At 43.0% G+C, this 20739-nt stretch overlaps 2 protein-coding genes across 4 annotated transcripts; one reads left to right on the top strand and one right to left on the bottom strand.

Annotated features, from left to right (window-relative positions):
- Positions 1–1427: 1427 nt before the first annotated feature.
- LOC115199987 (aconitate hydratase, mitochondrial) lies at positions 1428–14995 on the bottom strand. 3 transcript variants are annotated; one of them, XM_029762610.1, is made up of 16 exons: positions 14784–14995; positions 9926–10062; positions 9397–9655; positions 8788–8880; positions 8365–8523; positions 8024–8174; positions 7755–7859; positions 7513–7604; positions 7292–7397; positions 6941–7098; positions 6656–6841; positions 6278–6556; positions 5842–6033; positions 5585–5717; positions 5054–5175; positions 1428–4933 (listed from the first exon to the last, which is right to left on the bottom strand). In XM_029762610.1, exons 1-16 carry the CDS (start codon positions 14838–14840, stop codon positions 4802–4804), a joined length of 2361 nt encoding a protein of 786 aa, XP_029618470.1. In that variant the 5' UTR covers positions 14841–14995; the 3' UTR covers positions 1428–4801. The 3 variants fall into 3 exon arrangements, with proteins under 3 accessions (XP_029618470.1, XP_029618477.1, XP_029618485.1); XM_029762617.1 differs by lacking the exon at positions 14784–14995 and adding an exon at positions 11567–11686; XM_029762625.1 differs by lacking the exon at positions 14784–14995 and adding an exon at positions 11364–11393.
- On the top strand, positions 13191–20368 carry LOC115200004 (protein Tob2). The gene is made up of 2 exons (XM_029762637.1): positions 13191–13413; positions 15374–20368. Exon 2 carries the CDS (start codon positions 15648–15650, stop codon positions 16854–16856), a length of 1209 nt encoding a protein of 402 aa, XP_029618497.1. The 5' UTR covers positions 13191–13413; positions 15374–15647; the 3' UTR covers positions 16857–20368.
- Positions 20369–20739: the final 371 nt, after the last annotated feature.

Here is a 20739-nt window from a genome sequence, read left to right as displayed (position 1 = left end):
CACAGAAAGGAAGCCACTTAACACTGTTGAGATACACAGTATTTGTCCTTGCACTCAGTCATGCTTTCTTGCAGTTTCCTCTGTATGATGTACCTGGGAAATACTTACATTTATTTTTTTAACAGAATACAAACACATGAATAGTGAGTTTCCCTTGAGGATTTACCCTGGTTGTATACCCAAAAGACTCAGACTTGTCTGTTTCCATCTACGCAGACCTGCACCGGGTCTCATTGAGCCATGGCTCTGGTTGACCTGGCCTGATTTGGTGCCAAGCCCTGTATACTTTTCAGCTGGCATTTACATAACACTGGCTAACTGTGAACTTCAGCACCTTCTCACAAATCAACCGTCTTGAATGACGCAGAGGTTGTTGATTCTGCTCACCCCGTCTTTAGTGTCACACTCCTGAAGGAAACACAATTACACTAGCGCTTATATTTAACATAAAACACTGGCGACCCACTGGTGTGAGGGTAGAGGTCTTCCAGGGTTCGACTGAACCCGAAATTTGGCTCTAGGTCTGGTTGTCATCGGGCCTATTTCGGGTTCGGGTCCGATTTTTCTCGTGTCCATTCGGGTGCGGGTCACCCTTTAAAAAAATGTGTTTGGGCCTCCCGAGTGGTGCAGCGGTCTAAGGCACTGCATCGCCCGGCTGTATCACAATTGGCCCAGCGTGGTCCGGGTTAGAGGAGGGTTTGGCCGGCCGGGATTTCCTTGTCCCATCGCACTCTAGCGACTCCTTGTGGCGGGCCAGGTGCCTGCAAGCTGATTTCGGTCCCCAGCTGGACGGTGTTTCCTCTGACACATTTGTGCGGCTGGCTTCCGAGTTAAGCGAGCAGTGTGTCAAGAAGCAGTGAGGTTTGGCAGGGTCGTGTTTCAGAGGATGCATGGCTCTCGACCTTCACCTCTCCTGAGTCCGTAGGGGAGTTGCAGCGATGGGACAAGACTAACTACCAATTAGATTTCACAAAATTGGGGAGAAAAAGGGGGAATTGGCCTTGGGTCCAACTTTTAGGACCCGTGAAGATCTCTAGTGTGGGGTTAAGTCTCATTCGAAAAGCACCATAATTGCACATTTCCACTAGTGACTTACCTTAGTGTTTTACCAAAAAGGCTCAGATGTGTGTTTCCAATTCCACAGCCCTGCTCCAAAAAAATAACACTAGAGCCTACATTAACATATTCACTGGCAACACACTGGTGCTGTATGGAAAAACCCAGACACAGGTTTAGCCTAGTCATGGACTGAAAATAGCCATTGAAAGTACTTCTTAGTCCAGGACTAGGCTCAATCTGTGTCCGGGAAACCACCTCTATTATAGCTAAGGGATACTATATTCATAGTGCTGAATTGTGTAGTATTTTAACTGTATTACTGGTACAGTAAGTATAAAAGTGCTCAATTAAATCTAATTAATAAACTTGGGGGGAAAAAACAGATTTTATTTATCTTTATTATTCATTTACCACAGGAAATATCCTAAAATCTCTTTTTAATCTTGTACGCTATGAAACTGCAACCATTGAAATCTCCTAATACAAAACAAACTTTAAAATCAAAACAAATATGGAAATCAGTGAAGCGGAATTCACCACTTGAGATTACATTAAATAATGCCCATCAATGGGTTTCTACATTTAATTGTTTGCAGTGTCTGAACAAAATTAGCATTCGTATGAAGTCAGTCATTGACAGTGTTTCAAAATGGAAAAGAAATAGCTAGGCCAATAAAACAAAGCAGTTCAGGTTTTGGATTTGCTGAGGACAACTTAAAATGAGCTAAACATTTGCTTTGTCACGTTACAGTAGCATTTCAGAAACTCACAGATTTGAACCAGGGATCAACATATTGTATATTACATCACAGTATAAGCAGCCTGCTTCACGGGTGGCTGTTATCCTAATGAATTACAATGTACAAAGGAACGGCTCCATTTAGACACTGCATTAAATACTTGTGAATTTAAGAATGTATGAATTTCTTTATTAAAAGCCACACAATTGACAAACTTAAATGCTGCTGGCATCACACTGGTCATCTTCATACTCAAACATGGGGTTCATTGACATGAAGAAATTAAACAGAATGGCAAACCTTTGTAACAACACTTATGTTTGTTTTAGTATGTAAATGGAGCATTTTCATGAGGCATCTTTGGCGATTAACTGCAGTAGACAGATCAGAGAGAATTCATCAGCAACATGTTAGCAAAGTTTAGGTTGAGAAAATGACCAATTAGTATTGATTATGACAGTGTATAACAAGTTGGTTAATGTTCTCTAAACCGCATACAACATGGGTTAAAGTTGCAACGATCTGGAGCCAATCCTGTTTCAAGTCAGGGGTTCCTTCATCGGCATCAAATCATTTTAAAACAAAACCTAGACATGTCTCACCTGACCAGTCTCTCCCTTTACATTGACAACTCCAACATTCACCAGTGTGCAACATACAAAGATGGACCACTGTACAGCACAGGTCCAAGAGCACCAAAACATTGAGACGTACAGTACAACCCTACTTTAATGCTTCAACAAGAAATTATTTCATTTAAAACCTCCAACCACATGTTTATTGGTTTGACTATTTGTGAAACCCTTAGATTGGGGAGGGGGAATGGATAAACTATTTTAGGCTTCAGTTTAATAAAAGATAATTGATAAGAGATGAAATGATTAGTTTGTTACAGTGGGTTTATCAGAGAACGAAAGGCTCTGCATTCAACCAGGCAGCTACTGCCCACCCTCTCTCCATTTTATATAGTGCATATGTACACCTCTATATTACATGATTTACACATAGGCCCAAACCAAGTTCCTTTAAATACATTTGGGTTTGACAGAGCCATTGCCATTCATCTGAATAGATTGTCAATGAAGACCATATGCTACTGGACAAAAATAGGCATTGCATTTCTACTTTCATTACACCCTACTGCAACTACAAAAACTGAGACCGTTGGCTCTTCAGTTCATCACTGACAAGCGAAATAAACTGACAGGAAAATAAACGTTGACTTGATAGCAACATTAATCATCTTGGCACCATGACCAATGGATTTAATGGAAGTAGCCAATCCAACCTCCAAAGTATTCCCATGAATACTTTGATTATAACTTACTTTAAAGTAAATTAGTACTTAGTGACGAGAAGACAACGAATGCAATGAATAGGTGGTCATGGCCCCCCAAAGCCAACTTAAAACAGTCACACTTTATAAGACTTAGCTGCAATATCCTCAAACACACAATGTACCATTTAAGTGGCAAAATGTAGATACATTTGGCTAAAACTCTTGCCATTTTGTAATAACCTGAATAAGATAATGGTATACATTTGTCAAATTACATTTGTCATTGTATTCTGTTATTTCAAATTAAAATCACACCCTTGCTTTAAGACGCTATGGAGTGCAGCATTTGCGATGTATAAATGAAAGCGTGGCTGAGTGTCTACAATACTACTACATATAGCGCTAGTGTACAGCCGTCTGGACACTAGATTGTGCGTTCATTTTGTAAGAGGAGGTCCCTCAAGCTGTGCGTGGAGCCCTGGAATTAGCAAGGACAGTGGGGCAGCACCAAGCCAGAAAGGGATATGGACAGGCAATGGTCTGATTAGCTAGCTAACATATATGGACACGCACATAGAATGTAATGGCAAGACTAGTACAACACAGCAGTATGTAGCATTTTACTCCCACCTAGAGACACACAGAAAAGGGCTGCTAGGATCTAATATCATTTCATGCAATAGCCCTCAAGTAGAAACAAATAGAGCATGTGGAGAAAGCAGCGGTAGAGTTAGCGTGTGGAATTCAAAGGAGTGACAAACGGTACACCAAATTTCGTGGGTTAAAATTGATTTTGGGTAGAGAAACACCAGAAAAGGAAAACCCTACAAAAAAAAGTCCATGATTACACAACACTCTGTAGAAGAACTAACCTTGTCACTAGAACCTGGTTCTGGGGCCACAGAATCTAATGGTTCCATTGATGCCTTTAATCTACTATATGAACAGTTATTAGGCCTGGGTAAGCAGGTTAGGCCACTTGCTCTCTAATCAAATGACTAAAACGGATCAATTCAGGTCAGTCACAGCAAAAACCTGCAGCTCCTGAGGCCCACTAGAACTATGGTGGACTTAACTAAACAAATATTCACATTAATCTTTACCAGCAGCAATATTGAACTAACAAGAGTTGCAAATCCTGGGAATGAGAGGGATACATTCAGTGAATTAAGATGTGCACCTGGGTTAACCAGCTCTGTCTGTGTTGGAGGAAACAAGTGGAGGTCCAGGTACACAGCTTAACACAACAACTATGACAGGGAAAGGAACGTGAGCAGGATTCAAGCTACAGACCAGATATGGAGAGCTAGCAGTGTGTTTGTGAGGTAAGAGTGAATTGAATACTGCAGCACTACAGTCAATGGCAAGAAGCGTGACAAATGTGATTACACAAACGGAGTACTGCCAACAAGAGCAGTGCTGCCTAGAACGGGAACACTTAAATGCTATGCTGAAACAAAGACATGGGTTCTTGTGTATGTTGTCAGAGCTTGTGTGTGTGTGTGTGTATACAGCTCCTACTGTCTGTGGGGAGAGCTTTGACAGTAATCCTGTATGTGTGTGCGAGCATTTCATCTGTACAGCGGCATGGGGTGTGTGTTTACGCTAGGCAGGCTGCTACCGCCCATTTCCCACCTCTGTGCAGCCCCTCCCCCCTCAGTATCTCCAGGCCCGCCTCCCTCTGTGCTCCTCCGCCCCTGCGGACCCCCCTGGGTCCCTTCAGTTACTGAAGCTCCTTCATCCTGTTGAGGGCGCTGCCGGCGTGGAACCACTCAACCTGGTTCTCGTTGAAGGTGTGGTTCAGGGTGATGATGTCCTGGCTGCCGTCACCGTGCTTCACCACTCCCTTCAGGGGCTAGAGGAGAAAGACAGCTGGCCTGTAAGGCATCCGTGTAAAATACACATACTACCAAGTCCCATCCCCATTATATGGAGGGTGGAAATTTGGGTGGCTGAATGGTCAAATGACGCTCACCTTGCCGGGGGCAAAGGTTGCGAGGCCTGTGATGGAGATCTTGTCATCAGGGCGGATTTTGTCATAGTCGGTGGGGTCGGCAAAGGTCAAGGGCAGCATGCCCTGCTTCTTCAGGTTTGTCTCTGCGAAGAGGACAGAATGGCAATGAGGAGAAAAGAAAGAAAACAAGACAGAAAAAAAGAAAGCTGGGAACAAGAGGGAGCTTGGGGAATTGGCTCATATCGAGCTCCATTGTGTAAACAGAGAGGCCTCCTACCACAGCGGGGCAGATCCATTACATGCCAAGTCAAGGTCATAGAGAACAATGTGCACATTCAAAGTGTGTGGGTGATCTTGTTTCTAACCACGTTTCCCCTCTTGTGCAATGGGTCTCATGATAGCTACATGAGCTCCGTCTCAGCACAGATAGTCTCAAATTGAGTAGGTTCCCACCAAAAGCTTTTCCTCTCATGCTACCCACCCACATGCCCCGCCACACCCCTATACCCTCTCCTCTCTCTTGGTGACTCCACATATAACCTCTAAGCGTACCGTGGATCCTGGCGAAGCTCTTGACGAGGATGACCCTGCCTCCCAGGTGTCTGGGCTCCAGGGCTGCGTGCTCTCTGCTCGAGCCCTCCCCGTAGTTGTCATCCCCCACAACCACCCACGACAGACCGTTAGCCTGGCGGGAGCAGAGAGGGAATATTTCTTAAAATCAGATTCTAATTTAAATATTGTCATTCTGGGACAGCCCAACAGTACACAGCCTCTATAGGTCCTCTCCTGACAGTTACTGTCTGTCACACCTTGTAGTGGCGAGCCACGTCAGGCACGCCCCCGTACTCTCCCGTCAGCCGGTTCTTGATCTTGTTGACCGCATCGTTCTCGATGTTGATTGCTCCAATGAGCATGTTGTTGGAGATGTTGTCGAGGTGACCGCGAAACTTGAGCCAGGGTCCGGCGGCGCTGATGTGGTCTGTGGTGCACTTGCCTTTCACCTGCGGAACAGGAAGGAAGAAAAGAGACCGTAGGGTAAATGGCAATCCAAATGTGGCACCACATGCCTGAACAAACATCTGCCAACACTGTGGTTTCTAAGTCTTTAATAATTATAATGGCACCGTTGAAGGCCTCTCAATTCCAACCATGGTCCTTGGCGGAGGATGGAACTCAGCCAAACAATGAGAAGAGGCCTTCCTCATCATATAGCCGTCTTGACATACACCTCTCCCCTTCCCTCACCTTGATCAGCACTTGCAGGTCCTCAAGGTCCTTGCCGTTCCACTTGTCAAAGGGCTCCAGCAGCTGCAGGCGGGTGCTGGTGGGGCTGACGTCCACCATAACGGAGCCGCTCTCGGCAGGGGGGTGTTGGTAGGTGTCCTGGCCGGGGTCAAAGTCACGGGCAGGCAGCTCGTCACCATTGGGTGGCTCCAACTTGAATTTCTCACCATTGGCAGCAGTGAGGTAGTCAGTCTCAGGATCGAACTTCAGGGTACCAGCGATGGCCATGGCTGTGACAATCTGTATAGGAAGAGAAAGGGTTATTAGGGCAGTTACAGGGGGACCTAGTGTGGATGTCATAATATATGAAGTGTGTGTGTGTGTTGTAATTATTGGTACCTCAGGGGATGTGACGAACGCATGAGTGGCAGGGTTAGCATCATTCCTGGAAGTGAAGTTCCTGTTGTAGGAGGTGACGATAGTGTTCTTCTCCCCCTTCTTCACATCCTTCCTGTCCCACTGGCCAATGCAGGGTCCACAAGCGTTAGCAAGGACCACTCCACCCACATCCCTCAGGATCTTAGACTGAAGGAGAAAAAACAAACATAAGAATGTACCTACAAATAAAGTAAAAGGGCAACTAGTTTGGCAATGGACTTTTTTCCCCAAAAGGTTTGAACTCACAAAGCCATCCCTCTCGATGGTGGCGCGGATCTGCTCAGAGCCGGGGGTGACGGTGAACGCAGCCTTGCACTTCAGGCCTTTGTCTAGGGCCTGCTTGGCCAGGGAAGCAGCGCGGCCCATGTCCTCATAGCTGGAGTTGGTGCAGCTGCCAATCAGACCTATTGGGACCACCAGAAATCAGGTTAATAATAAAGACAGGAGAAACACAGGTGATTTTAATAGTCATGTAAATATGCCTGCAAATATGATAATGAAATGTTACTGTACTTTCCTTGAATATTAACAGAGAGCAAAATGTAGACTTTAAGGGAGTGTTAAAGATACCGTGTGACTGCTGGTGCTGATACTGACCCACTTTGACCTCCAGGGGCCAGCCGTTCTTTTCAGCCACAGCACCAATCTCAGACACTGGGTGGGCCAGGTCAGGAGTGAAGGGCCCGTTGATATGGGGCTTCAGCTGCCAGGGACAGAAGACAGACACACAGTTAGCATTTATAGTGTGTGTTATTGCTTGAGAAGATATTCTATAAATACAGGTAATGGATGTCAGCCTAATAACAGAGTAGACTCACCTCACTCAGGTTGATCTCAATGACCTGGTCGTACTTGCAGCCCTTGTCAGGGATCAAGTCATCCTTATGCTCATCAGCCAGGGCAGCGATGTCTGAAAGTAGATGGAAAAAGTTCAAAAGACAATAAAAAATGCTAAGGGACTATGCTGTATGTGTATCAGTGGCTGCGAGTCTGAAACGGAACGCACTGTGAAATAACGGGCTTTAAAAATATTCCAGAATGTCTTATTGTGAGTACTAACCTGCACGCCCGGTCTTATTCAGGTAAGTCTTCATGCGGTGGTTGTAGGGGAAAACAGAGGTGGTGGCCCCAATTTCAGCTCCCATATTGCAGATAGTTGCCATACCTGCAACCAGGAGGTGGGAAAAGTCACATCCAGTTTATACAAACTAGCACCAAATCAAGACCAAACCACTGGGCAAACTCAACTGAAACAAGCGGTGTTAAAACAAACAGCGTAGAGTAGTTTACTCACTAGTTCAGGTAAACCTTACTATCTTTTGGCCTCACCGGTGCAGGAAATGGAGTCGACGCCTGGGCCATGGTACTCCACAATGGCTCCAGTGCCCCCCTTCACTGTCAGGATCCCAGCCACCTTCAGGATAACATCCTTGGGAGAGGTCCAGCCCGATAGACTACCAGTCAGCTTCACTCCAATCACCTGATCGGGAGGAGGGAATGAATAAATAAATAAATAAATAAATACACACACACACACACACACACACACACACACACACACACACACACACACACACACACACACACACACACACACACGTAGGAAGGAGATAGATACATGAGTGGGTGAAGGGAATGTAGTGAGGTGGTTCACTGTCATAGCAGCTCACATTGGGACACTTGAGCTCCCATGGAATACCAGCCATGACATCCACAGCGTCAGCGCCACCCACTCCGATGCAGATGGAGCCCAGGCCGCCCCCATTAGGTGTGTGGGAGTCTGTGCCAATCAGCAGGACTCCTGGGTAGGCATAGTTCTCTAGAATTATCTGTCAAGGGTAAGTGAAATCTGTTAGCCAATGCACAACAATCCTTTGATGTATTGATCTCAATAACGTCAAGATCTGAATGTATAACAGGTTTGATATCATGAGTGAACAATGCATTCTGCTACTCGCTTCACAGCAGTATTCCTGAGCTCTAATCTAGTTGTTAGTCTAATTTCAGAAGTGGATATTGTTCAAATACAAATTAGTCTCATGGCAGCTCAATCTGACCAGTTATCCTTTATTATACCAGTATAGTTCCAATACCTGATGAATGATTCCAGAGCCTGGTTTCCAGAAGCCAACTCCATATTTGGCTCCAGCTGTCGCCAGGAAGTTGTAAACCTCCTGATTCACTTCCTGGATTAAAAAGGACCAGGGAGAAGAGGTTGGGGTGTCAGTTAAGGAGAATATATTTTCAGCTGGTAGTCCCCTTTATATAACCTTCACAGCACATATTTGGCTGCAGACCTTAATTCCCCTTTAATCCCTGTTCCTCAATTTGACCTCTGTGCAACTGGATGTAGTAAGTGTCACCCATGCTAAATATTCCTCAGGGCTTCGCTTTGTCTAAAGATATAATGTGATGCCGTGTGTGTGTGTGTAGCAGTTAACCAACATTCCCTCTCATTTGGGTCATCTTGGCCCCAACGCAATACTTGTGGCAGGCTGTCATTGTAAATAAGAATTTGCTCTTAACTAACTTGCCTAGTTAAATAAAAAAATAAAGAAACTTTTGGTTACCCCTAGGAACTTGTGATACCATGGAAAAGATGATCCCTCTGTAGAACACCCTAAATCTCAGCCAACAGAAATCATCTGGACAGCCCAAAAACATCTGGACAGGCCCTTGAGTTTCCCCTGCTCCCTACTGACCTTGGCCCTCTTTAGATCCTCGACCCCTCCGATCTGCGCCTCAATCAGGTGGTCACAGTGGATGGTTGAGGGCACGGCCACCTTGGGCAGGCCGCTGCTGATGAACTGTAGCATGGCCATCTGGGCCGTGGCGTCCTGCATGGCCACACGATCTGGACGCAAACGCAGGTAAGTGCGGCCCCTGGCGATGTCCTGCCCCACAGGGTCATCCAGGTGACCGTACACGATCTTCTCCGACAAGGTGAGGGGGCGATTGAGCCTGAGGTGAGAGGAGGGCGGGGATTGGAGGACAGTGTGGTTAGGATTCAACTTCTAAAATACATTTAAAAAAGGTTAACTCACTAGGTGGAATGCTTTGTAATCTAAAGTTAGCTTGGTGTGACCAGTGTTGTTGAACATGAGAAGTCAACACGCTAACATGTCAAAGGATTTAGTGAGCAGTTGTAATGGGCATGTCATAGTAGTAGTGGTTATTAACAGAGGAACACTGAGGAGCGCTGGGTGTGAGGTTGGAAAGGCAGCTACTGACCTCTTGCGCACAATGTCAATGTTCTCATGCAGCTTCTCATAGCTGATGCTGGTGCCAGGCTCAAAGCGGCTCATGGCCACCTTGGCTTTGAAGGCTGACGAAACATGGAGACGCCTTACCCCTTCTCCAAGGACAAGCTAAAGGAAAGGGGGGGTACATTTTTAGTAATGATACATCAAACTTGGAAACATGTTCATTATCATGGAAGAGGATACAGGGGCTTTACAGTTCCTAATCATTGCAAACATAGGACCTAGTCTCCTCAAACTCAACTCTGGACCTCAAAGCCAGTTCCACTGTGTTCTCATTACTGTACCAGGTGGGTGCAATTAATTATCAGGTAGATCAGAAAACCAGCAGGTTCCAGACCTTGTAGGGTAAGAGTTGAATACCCCCAACCTAGTCTGTGGCCTAATGACCCAAAAGTTTAAACAGAGACATATAGAATTCATACTCTCAGAGAACAAGATAAAGTTTCACTTGACACAGTGTTAGGATCTGTTATTATGGGGGTCATTTCAAGTAAGCATGTTGACATTATCAACAGAGGCCCAGACAGAAAACATTATGGATTTTCATGCTGGTTGAAGAATCCCAAAGCCCAATTAAAATGTTTTTGTTTTTTAAAGAACACCATAAAATGACTCATCTACAATCTGCGTGATCTCCATGTGACTTTCATGTTCCATCACCTCAGACACAATGGAGACTGACAGTAAGCCTAATCAAGTAAAGACTAGATCATTGCATTACACTAAGTAAATCTATCAGCCAGCTACTTGTCACTCATTTTCCCAAAATACTCTGCACCTAAAGTTTTGAATGAGTAGCTTAAGTGTTGTGTAAATTAGTGTTTAGCCCTAAAGGAGACACCTAATCCCTACACATTAGCACAGCCAAGTTTGTGACAGCTCAAGTAGCCTAACCTAGCTATGATTTTCAACATTACATCAACACAGCCAATCGTCCTCAATAAGATGTTAATCAGCCTGTCTAACATGAGTTATCAAGAGTGGAAGATGTAAGCAAATGTTATATCACAACCAATTGAGAAAAATCAGTAATGTTAATTTGCCGAATCAAATACAAATCTACCTCATATTAGCAGGCCCTTGGTCAAATATTTTTATACACGTAACAGAACAGTATTGGATAGTGTCCATTCAGATAATTTCATTAGGTTTTTATAAGATCCTATCATATTCAGTTACATTTCTATATTTGGTGCCGCATTGTCCGACACCGTGATTTCACTAAATCTGTTATCAGGCGTAGAAACCAGACAAGTGCGCACTTAACTTCAGTAACCTTGAATCACGTTGCACACTAGTGGACATTTGGTGCAATTTGAAGCTATCAATGTATTGCATTTCGACACCATATTGTATTGTAAACCAGCATTATAGATAAAGCGTTATTGTACACTTCCCAGACTCACTTGTAGCCGTTGCATGGAGCGCTAGTTAGTAACAGTCTAGACCGCGACCAAACGACGTAGCCGCTGAGATGGATTGTTTATAATATTGATGATGTAAAAAAATATCGTTGTGGACAGCAATATCTCTTCATTTTTAACTTAACATTTGTACTTGATGCATAGTGTTGAATATATTTACTAATATAAAATAACGTCCTACTTACCCGAAGCCGAGTGACAGTCATACAATAGGACGCCATTTTGTTCACTGACAAAGATGTGTTGACGTCAGGAACCCTAATTTAAAAGCGTCCATTATTTTTGTCCTGACAGGTATTACAACTGCGTACAAGTCTCTGTGAATCCTTACGACGGACTCTAATAAAGCAATGTCAAAATACAATATTTCCATACAATTGTCAAAGTAGTTCCAATAATGTAAGATATACACAATGATTGAGTTTATGTTTTTGTTTAATACTTATCTGTAAGGTTGTTGTCATCAGCTCCCTATAATGAACTCATGCGCTATCTATAATAAACTATGCACATTGTTTAAAGGGGGCTATTTTATTTTACCTTTATTTAACTAGGCAAGTCAATTAAGAAGAAATTCTTATTTATAATGACGGCCTAGGAACAGTGGGTTAACTGCCTTGTTCAGGGGTAGAATGACAGATTTTTACTTTGTCAGCTCGGGGATTCGAGCCACGAACCTTTCGGTTACTGGCCCAACGCTCTAACAACTAGGCTACCTGCCGGCTATGAATTTTACTGATGCAAATTAATTAATTATTTACATAGTAGCCTATATATAGTCTGACAAAACTACTAAAGACAATGACTGTGATGTGGCACAGCAGTAATATAATGAAGGTCCTGAATAAGGTATTTTGACGGAGAACTTGGACTCTATAAAAAAAATGTATATATAATTACTTTCAAGAACACTCCTTACTCAGTATATTTCTCAGTATATTCCACACCAATGATGTGTCCAAATATTTTCCTTTTTAATCACTCTCCTTATGTGAAATGTGGCTATAGATTGTTGTTGCATATTCAAAAATATAGCATACAAAATAAAATAAAAATACATAAAAAATTATATCAACAGTTAGAAAACAATTCTTAATTCTTAATGTTTGAAAAGTAGGGTTCTCTCTGGGGGAGAAAGTAGAAAAAAGTAGAAACCATGCCAATCTTACATGGTAACTTTACAGCCTTATGTAATTTCACCTGCAGAATGATTTCCCAAAACAAGTCTCAGCGGGAAGTTCAAGCAAATATTGTAAATAACTTGTCTTTCTTTACTCTATATGGTTGGAACGACATTACCCACAACTCCTGCAAAACGTCATATCACTTACTTGCTGACTGGACACCCTTGCAGCCCAATAAAATACGGGTCCTCCCCCTTCTAAGCCAATAGGGAGTCTGTTGCTATCACCGCTTATATTTTTAGCAATGGCACAGTACTTACTTGGAGTTACAAATATCCGTTCGCCAACTAAACTAGGATTTCGCTTTCCGGTTTTGCAGAACCATGGATGTAATTGTGTGGCTCATAGTTGGGGAAAAATAAAGAAAATGCATTTTTTTTATTTCCATCGTTGTTCATACCAATATGTTCAATCATATCTACCAGCATTTACAATCCTCAATAACCCGTAGCCTATTTCATATGATTTACTTATTTTGAAACTATAGGCTTATTACTGAGGGTCGACTATTCTCTCCTAGGTGTGTATGAGTTTATTTGATAGTATACATTATAATAGTATCAAGAAAGTAGTCCCTATTCAGACCAACGTCACAAAATAGGGGGTGTAGGCGAAATGGTCCTGTATAAATGCGCAAGGTTGTTAAACAGTAAAGTTTTCTCGGGCAGTTTTAGTCAACCTGTCTGTTGTGGAAATGGAGACCGTATGAAGAGAGTACATTTCAATACCCATTTAACACACCACATTATATCTGCCTCTAAACAACTACTTTGAAAAGCCACATCACCTTCACATGCAATGTAAAATACGGGAATTAAAAGCGCAGGAACTGAACACAAGCTGCATTAGTAAGTATACACCGCGTCCGCATATAAACATGTATGGCATTGACATACATTTTTATGTAGCTGCCATAACCATACATTTGGCTAGATAGTGCATCATGATTTAATCAAAGAGGCTTTAGGACTCGCCAAAGATGCCCTGCCTTTTGAGAATCGGACTCTGTAATTGGTTCTGTCATCCATTTTAGATTCTGTTTATTTTTAGACAGAACCACTCAAACTCGTATCTGAGAGTCGAGTTGTATTTATTATTCTCATATACTGCTAATCATTTCTTCCTGTATTCGGGCAGGACCAATTTATTATTGCGCTGTTGTAGTCCTGCTCATCGGTCGACATAATGACATGAGACTGCAACATTCACCACTTTATTAGTCTCCTTATAATTTATTTACAGTGCCAATTTGTAAGGTCTTCCAGTTTGTTAGAATAATAGTATCATATGTGTCCTTATTGGTGAAAGGTGGAATTGCCATGTAGAGAAGTAGGTATTGGACCTTTGGCATAGGCTTCACCACGGCACTCAAAGCCATATAGGCTACTCTGTCATTTGCACACCATCACTCTATTGCTTTACTGTATGTAGCCTATTGTTTCGCTTGAGTTAACGAAGTTAGCCTACATATTGTAGACACTGTTTTCACACCCCGTATCAACATCCAGGGTTGCTACTTTTTCTCTTTAATCTATTCTTTATTAATAGGCTACCTGCCCATAAATTATTTAGGGAAATATGTTCTGTTACTGTATACAGGTATAGCATTCACTTGAATAAGCTTGCTACATTATTACAATGAGTGGACAGATGTGTGCTTTATGGTGGTGATGATGCACTGTAAACGGAAGGAAAAAAAATTATGCATTCACTACTGTAAATCGCTCTGGATAAGAGCGTCTGCTAAATGACTAAAATGTAAAATATAAGCAACATGTCAACTATCAGATTAGGTCATGTAACCTACTGTTGGCTTGTGCAGTCTGCTTAGTAGTAGGACACAACTATGACAAACAAACATGTTCATGGTTGAGTAATGCTGCATTAACTAATACAGTATATGCATCATAGGTCAATTGTCAAAATTAACAACTAGGATCCATTTTGATACATGACAGGTTTTACTGTGTAGAAGGGATGACATTGAATCGTATTGGAAAGGACGATGGTGGTTAATGCTTTTCGAAGATGTACTGTTAACTTTATTATCATTGGTTTAAATGTAGTCAAAGGTGAAAGTTTGTTTGCTAAATGCCAAACATCTCCTATTGAATGGTTTCACACCTCTTCAAATGAGTTTCTTCATAGATTGAACACAAGTAAAACACCATCTTAAATAACAAGCGAAGTCAGGTTGTGTATTGTATCTTGTACTTGCCCATCTTCTAGCCATCGATGCAATGTTTTGCCTGCAAACAGAGTAGCTGTATCTCATATCAATAATGATTTTGTTGTTGTTGTTGCTCAACCTAATCTGATTCACAATATAACATTCATCGTCCTTGATGCATACATTATAACCATGTTCTCGTAGATCAAGTATACAGTTGTTAAATTTAGCTTGCTGGGTAATCCTGGCAGCTGGACAACGTTTATGGTGCGTAGGAGGACTATGTATTGCACGTGTTGTGATGACGTTAATAGTGCTGCATGGTGGGAAATGGTGTCCTTTATGCACTGTAGCCAGTACCGTGCCATTTACAGTATGCAAAACATGACTACGTGTGAACTGTACACCCACAGCCTACTCTCACACCTACACATTTTCTCTAATTGTGTAATCCTGAGTAGTGAAGCATCTGGCAGAAGCAGATTATCATGGCTTTCTGCCTCAATCACTGCATCTGTTACACCCCCTCCACATTGGCTGGCTAACCGATTTACTCTCTCATTATCCCTTCTGTTGAACCTATATGGTCTGCCTTTTACCTTCCTAGAACTAACACCATGTCTTTATTTTTCCACCAGTTGGACTCCTCATCTCGTTACCTGGCAAGTCTTGTTACCTGTCAACTGAAAACAACTGGTTGGACTAGTTTTTGTCCTCCTGGCCACCAAGTCTATCCATGTTGATCACCCAGGAAGAGGTTTAAAGATTCTGCTGGATTTCAACTTACCTGCAGTACATGTAGTGAAGTAAACATCAGACTTCTACAAGCCAGAGATAACTGTTCCAGTATTGTCTCATTTTGGGCTTGATTTGAATACTTGGCTATCCAGACTGCATTGGCCAGGTACAGTCATGCACCTAGAGGTAAAGGTAGCTCTGAATTTCATTGTGTCCTACCTGTACAACAAACTTCCTCGTCGTCGTGCTGACCTCTTCGGGGAGGAGTTGGAGCAGATACTGTTGTCGCACTATGAAGGCCACTGGTACCCTGAAGCTCCTCTGCGGGGCTCTGCCTTCCGCTGCCTGCACCTAGGGGCCCCCAGGGACCCAGTGGTGGAGCTAGCTGCCAGGAGAAGTGGACTGGACACAGAGGAAGTGCGTGCCAATGTCCCCCCTGAGCTGAGTGTGTGGATCGACCCCTATGAGGTGTCCTACCAAATCGGGGAGAAGGGAGCCGTTAAGGTTCTGTACTTGGAGGATCCATCTGGCTTAGGTGGGGAAGGCGAAATGGTGGAAGTAGTAAGTGGAGTGAGTAAAGGGGACATGGAGGCAAAGAGCTTAGGGTTCAACCCTGAGGCCCAGGTGTTTGTTCCAATTGGAACTCAGATATCTCCAGTTCTGCTTCCTTCCCTCTCCAACTCACCCACACCCCTCTCGGCCTCATCCTGCCCAGTGATTTTCAGCTATCCCAGCTCCACCACACCCACGAACCCAACGGCCCACTCCTCTAACACATCCACACCTTCCCCTCCAAGTGGGGGACTCCCTTATCTCCCCTCTCAGCAGCCAACGGCTGCCCTGCCCAGCACCCGTCCACCGCTGCAGCCCATCACCTTCACCACGGCCAGTTTCGCCGCCACAAAATTTGGCTCCACCAAGATGAAGAAGTGTGGCGGTTCTGGATCGGCTGGCGGCTCGGGTGTAGGTGTGCCCCCTCCACAGAGGATCCTTTCCCGTTCCCCCACCAACATCTCTCCCCCAGGGCTGCTGAAGCACAAGCCCCCCTCAGTCTCCCTGCACTCCCTGGGGGCTCAGATCCCCAGCCAGCTCTCCCCCAATGCCAAAGAGTTTGTTTACCCGGCATCCCCAGGGCCCCTATACTTTGACAACGATGCTCCGCTCATACTTCCACACTCAAGCCCCTTCCAGCACCCTCACCCCACCCACTCCCACCCCTCCTTTGACCCATTCTCCAGCCCCCCACCTGGTCCAGCTGTTGGAGTCATTGGTGGTAGCGGTGGGATTTCTTACATGGAGAAGCCCTCATTTGTAGAGGGTATAGGGGGGTATAACCTGCAATATCCCAGCCAGGCCTTCCAGCCGGTGGTGCTGGCCAACTAAGCCTTTCTTATGATGAGTATTTCTGTTGCAGCAGTAGGGCAGTAATGCTCAAGTATTTTTTGGGAAAATTGTTCTTACTGATACTACATCGTAGAATTCGTTTTATTACTACAACCTCCACTATGTATTTCAATATGATTATTTCCATATCATCATTAATGTTCAGTTTTTTGTTGTTGCGGATTTTGATTTCAGTTTCTCTAACCAGAGGAGTAACCAGCCTCCTATTGCACAGACATTTTCATTGAATGTTCAGCAGAGTAAAATGCCCTTCAGCTTCGGTCTATTGACAGCAGTATGATAGTTATATTTTGCACTTCACTGTCACGCTGTGAAAAAGGACCAATGTCCTGTAAGATGGCTTTGGAAAGCTTAGTGCTTTGCAATCTGCTCGGCCTTAGTTACCAAAAATGCACAGAGTGGTTTGTGTGGATTTGGTGAGGTCTTATTCATGCTAACAAGTGTTAAATGTGCTCTTCTGTGGCTTATGGTCTTGTGAATATAGTGGGCCTGTTACTAGAGCCTTGAAACATATCACATACCATGTCTGAATCGGTTTGGCGTGAGGTATCAGTATTTGCCATTCATCAGCTCTAAAATGTGTTCATGGACATGCTAAGAAAGGGAGCCTGTGTGTAGTGTCTTGGGAATCGGGAGGGTTTAATGTGCAGGGTATGAGGAAATGGATCTGTCATGACAGGAAGAGTTACTGCCAGGGAGGTCAGCGACCCTTGGTGAACGTGAGGCAAGTTGATCTTTCTTTGGATATAACGACTACTAATCTCCCACACACACACATTCACACAGGCACATAGAATCTGTCAGCAGTGTGTGAAGGTGAACGGGCTTTGTTGGAGGAGAATAGGATGCTGCTAAGCAATGGGGATTGTGATGAATGGCTTAGCGCGACTGACTATGAAGGAGAGGTCTTACTCTGCAGGGAAAAGCGGATGGGGAGGGAGTAAGGAGAGGGAAAATGGATGGCAAGGCAGGGGCATCGATGACGTTTTAACACCTTTTGGCATCTTGGGTGCAATGGTTTTAGACTGACACTTTAAAACCCGAAGCACGTTTCTGTAGAACTTTAGTGGCGTTGCAGCCAAAGGCTCACGCTAGGTCCCCTGCTCTTTAATCCCTTAATTATCTCTGTTCCAGTTGCTGCTCCAGTGGGAGACCAGCATCATATAATGAGATGTTTTCCTTTTCAATTTCCAGGACTATGAATGTTAACTAAACCTGTGTTTTTGTCACTTTATGATGCCATGTCAGATCATTCTCATATTGATGGTGGTGATACCCTGTCTCCATATAGGTAATAGAGGGGGCAGTAATTGTCCCCAGGGTTCAGGCAGCCTCCTAACCCCACCTTTCCTTTTGAGCCATCCAGCACTTCATATTATTGGGCTATAGATGCCATGTGACCCCCCCCCCCCATTATGTTACAGCTGCATCTGCTAAGAAATGTTGGTTCTGTTCCAATGAGATTTGGATAGAAGGGGGAGTGTCCCTAGCCATCGTCTGAATGTTTTCTAGATTGTGCCCGTAAACATCTGTGTATAAGCTAACATAAGTACCCTTAACTTGTGCTCACACTGGTAATTGCTGTGATAGTCGGTCATATGTGTGCCATTCAAACTGTTTATTTTTCTTTACGTCCAGGGGTTGGGAGGGGCGGATGTCTTTATAAATGTAATGCTAGTGAGGGAAGGGGTCATTTTTACATTTGTAATTTATTTTAAATTTTCTATATTTTTCCTATGTTCTTTTTCAAAAGTAATGAAGTACTTTTGCAAAGTTGAGAGGGATGTTATAACAGTAGGAATATGTATATATTTCTTATGTTCAGGTTTCCTTTGTTTAGTTATGTGCTGAAGTTATTCTTACAAAAATAACTAAATATATATGCAAGTTGGGAATAAAAATAAAGATGTATAAAGTATTGAATGTGGATTGTACCTTGTACAGAATTTGTCCAATAAAAGACGGGTAAATGTAATTTGTTAAATTGGATTTTTGAAGAGCTTCAGAGATGAATGTTTACAATGGGTGGATAGTCTGACAACATCATTCTCAGTCTGTGTTTCTAAGGGCAGTCTGATAACTTGTGTAAGATATCTGTTCCTTCATAGTTTGTACACTTAAACCAAAAACTCCACACTTAAACCAAATCCCCTTAGTAGTGCTTGTATCTTACAAATTTTGTCCCTTATTCATTCATATTCCATCTACATATTGTCCAGTGCCATTCATCTTTGCTTTATACCACTAACCTTATTTGTGTGCCTGAACAGTCCTGCTGTGACTGAATTGGCTGCCAATTTCATTCTCGCACAAAGACTGAGGGAAAGCAAAAACCCCGTTCCTGCGGTCTAATTCTTGATGAGTATTCACCTCGCATCCATGTGGTAACATTCCCCTGCTCCCGCTACTATAGCCATAACTTAGACTGTCTTTACTCACACTGACCCTGGTCCAGTGCAATGTGTAACTAACGCCATATTTTAGACCACAATTGTGGGGGGGGGGTCTTAGCCCTTTTCAACCACAAATATTCCAATACATTTCATCAAGTAGGTTTAGGAGGAGGATAGTCATTGAATGTGCTGTGATTATGACCAGTGACTGGTCAATCCTGGTGGTGGACTGCCTAGTGATGGATAGAGCTTTTTTTTTCATTCTTGTTGATTCAGTGGTTTCCAAAATCCCTACAAGCATCCCAAAGTGCGGCCTTCCCCCATTGCTTAAATAATGGTCAGATTACTCTTGGTAATCGGATGTGTGCTGTATTTAATTCCCTGTGCCTGCAAAGCGGGTCTGGAGGTTTGCGTGGTGGCTTGGAGGCCATGTTGCGGTCACTGACCGCCTGCCAATGAGAAGGCCAGAGGACTGTGACGTTTGAGGAATGGGAGCTGCTCTACTTGAAGTTCTGATGATTATAGGAAGACTATAGATATTGTTTCACATTGGCTTTTTGGTCACAGGATGGACAGTGTTTTGTTGCGGTATAGTGGTTGGCTGTTGGTATATGTCTTACGTTTTAAAAAATAAGATTACACTATCCTCCATGCAATTAAAAGTACTGGGTTTATAAATCCACACTAAAAGCAGGCTTTTCTACCACCAGGATTGAATCAAAGTGAGGGAAACAGAGTTTTGTATTCTGTCTTTTGCTTATCTATCTACGTGTGTATTGTATTTAGCACTTTGGACTATTTTGTTGTAATAAAGAAGTATTTTCTATTTAACATTTAAGAATAACTGGATATAATTGAAAAAGTAAGATATATTAATATAGTACTTTCTTTTTTGCCTGTATTTTGTTATCATTTTCCTATTTTGTATCTGATCTGTACACCCTGTAGATGTAAATGAACCTTTCACTACTGAAATGCAATGACCTGTTTTCTGTGCTCCCCTATGGGAATGGGGACTTACTACTGCACTTTCTTATTGTATCAGATTTTTTTTTAAGTTTGTAATAAAACAATTGCAAAAATAAGCATGGGAAATAATACAATTCTCGTCATTTTTGTCTGTTTCAGTTAATCAAATGTGACCAATCCTGGCAAAATAATTATTACAAAATGATTTAGAATAGTGTTTGATGGCCTATTTGTGATCATGAACTCTAGTATTTATGTTCCCCTGTGGTATAAAAAGCCCTCGCAAGGTTGTAGAAAATAAACATGTATTTCATAGCATTGCAATACGTTCTAATATTGATGTAAACAAATTGAAGTCTGCTTAATAATTCAACCCAGATATGAACATCTCATATCTCCTCTCACAAACTCTTCTACTTAGACCCCCGACAAATATTACCTCATTTCATCACCTCGAAATATGGCTGGTGCATTATTTTGACTGTGTTAGTATATCTGTC

This window comes from Salmo trutta, chromosome 1 (genome assembly GCF_901001165.1).
Source record: "Salmo trutta chromosome 1, fSalTru1.1, whole genome shotgun sequence".
Taxonomy (NCBI): Eukaryota; Metazoa; Chordata; class Actinopteri; order Salmoniformes; family Salmonidae; genus Salmo; species Salmo trutta.
This window is presented reverse-complemented; position numbering and strand designations above follow the sequence as displayed.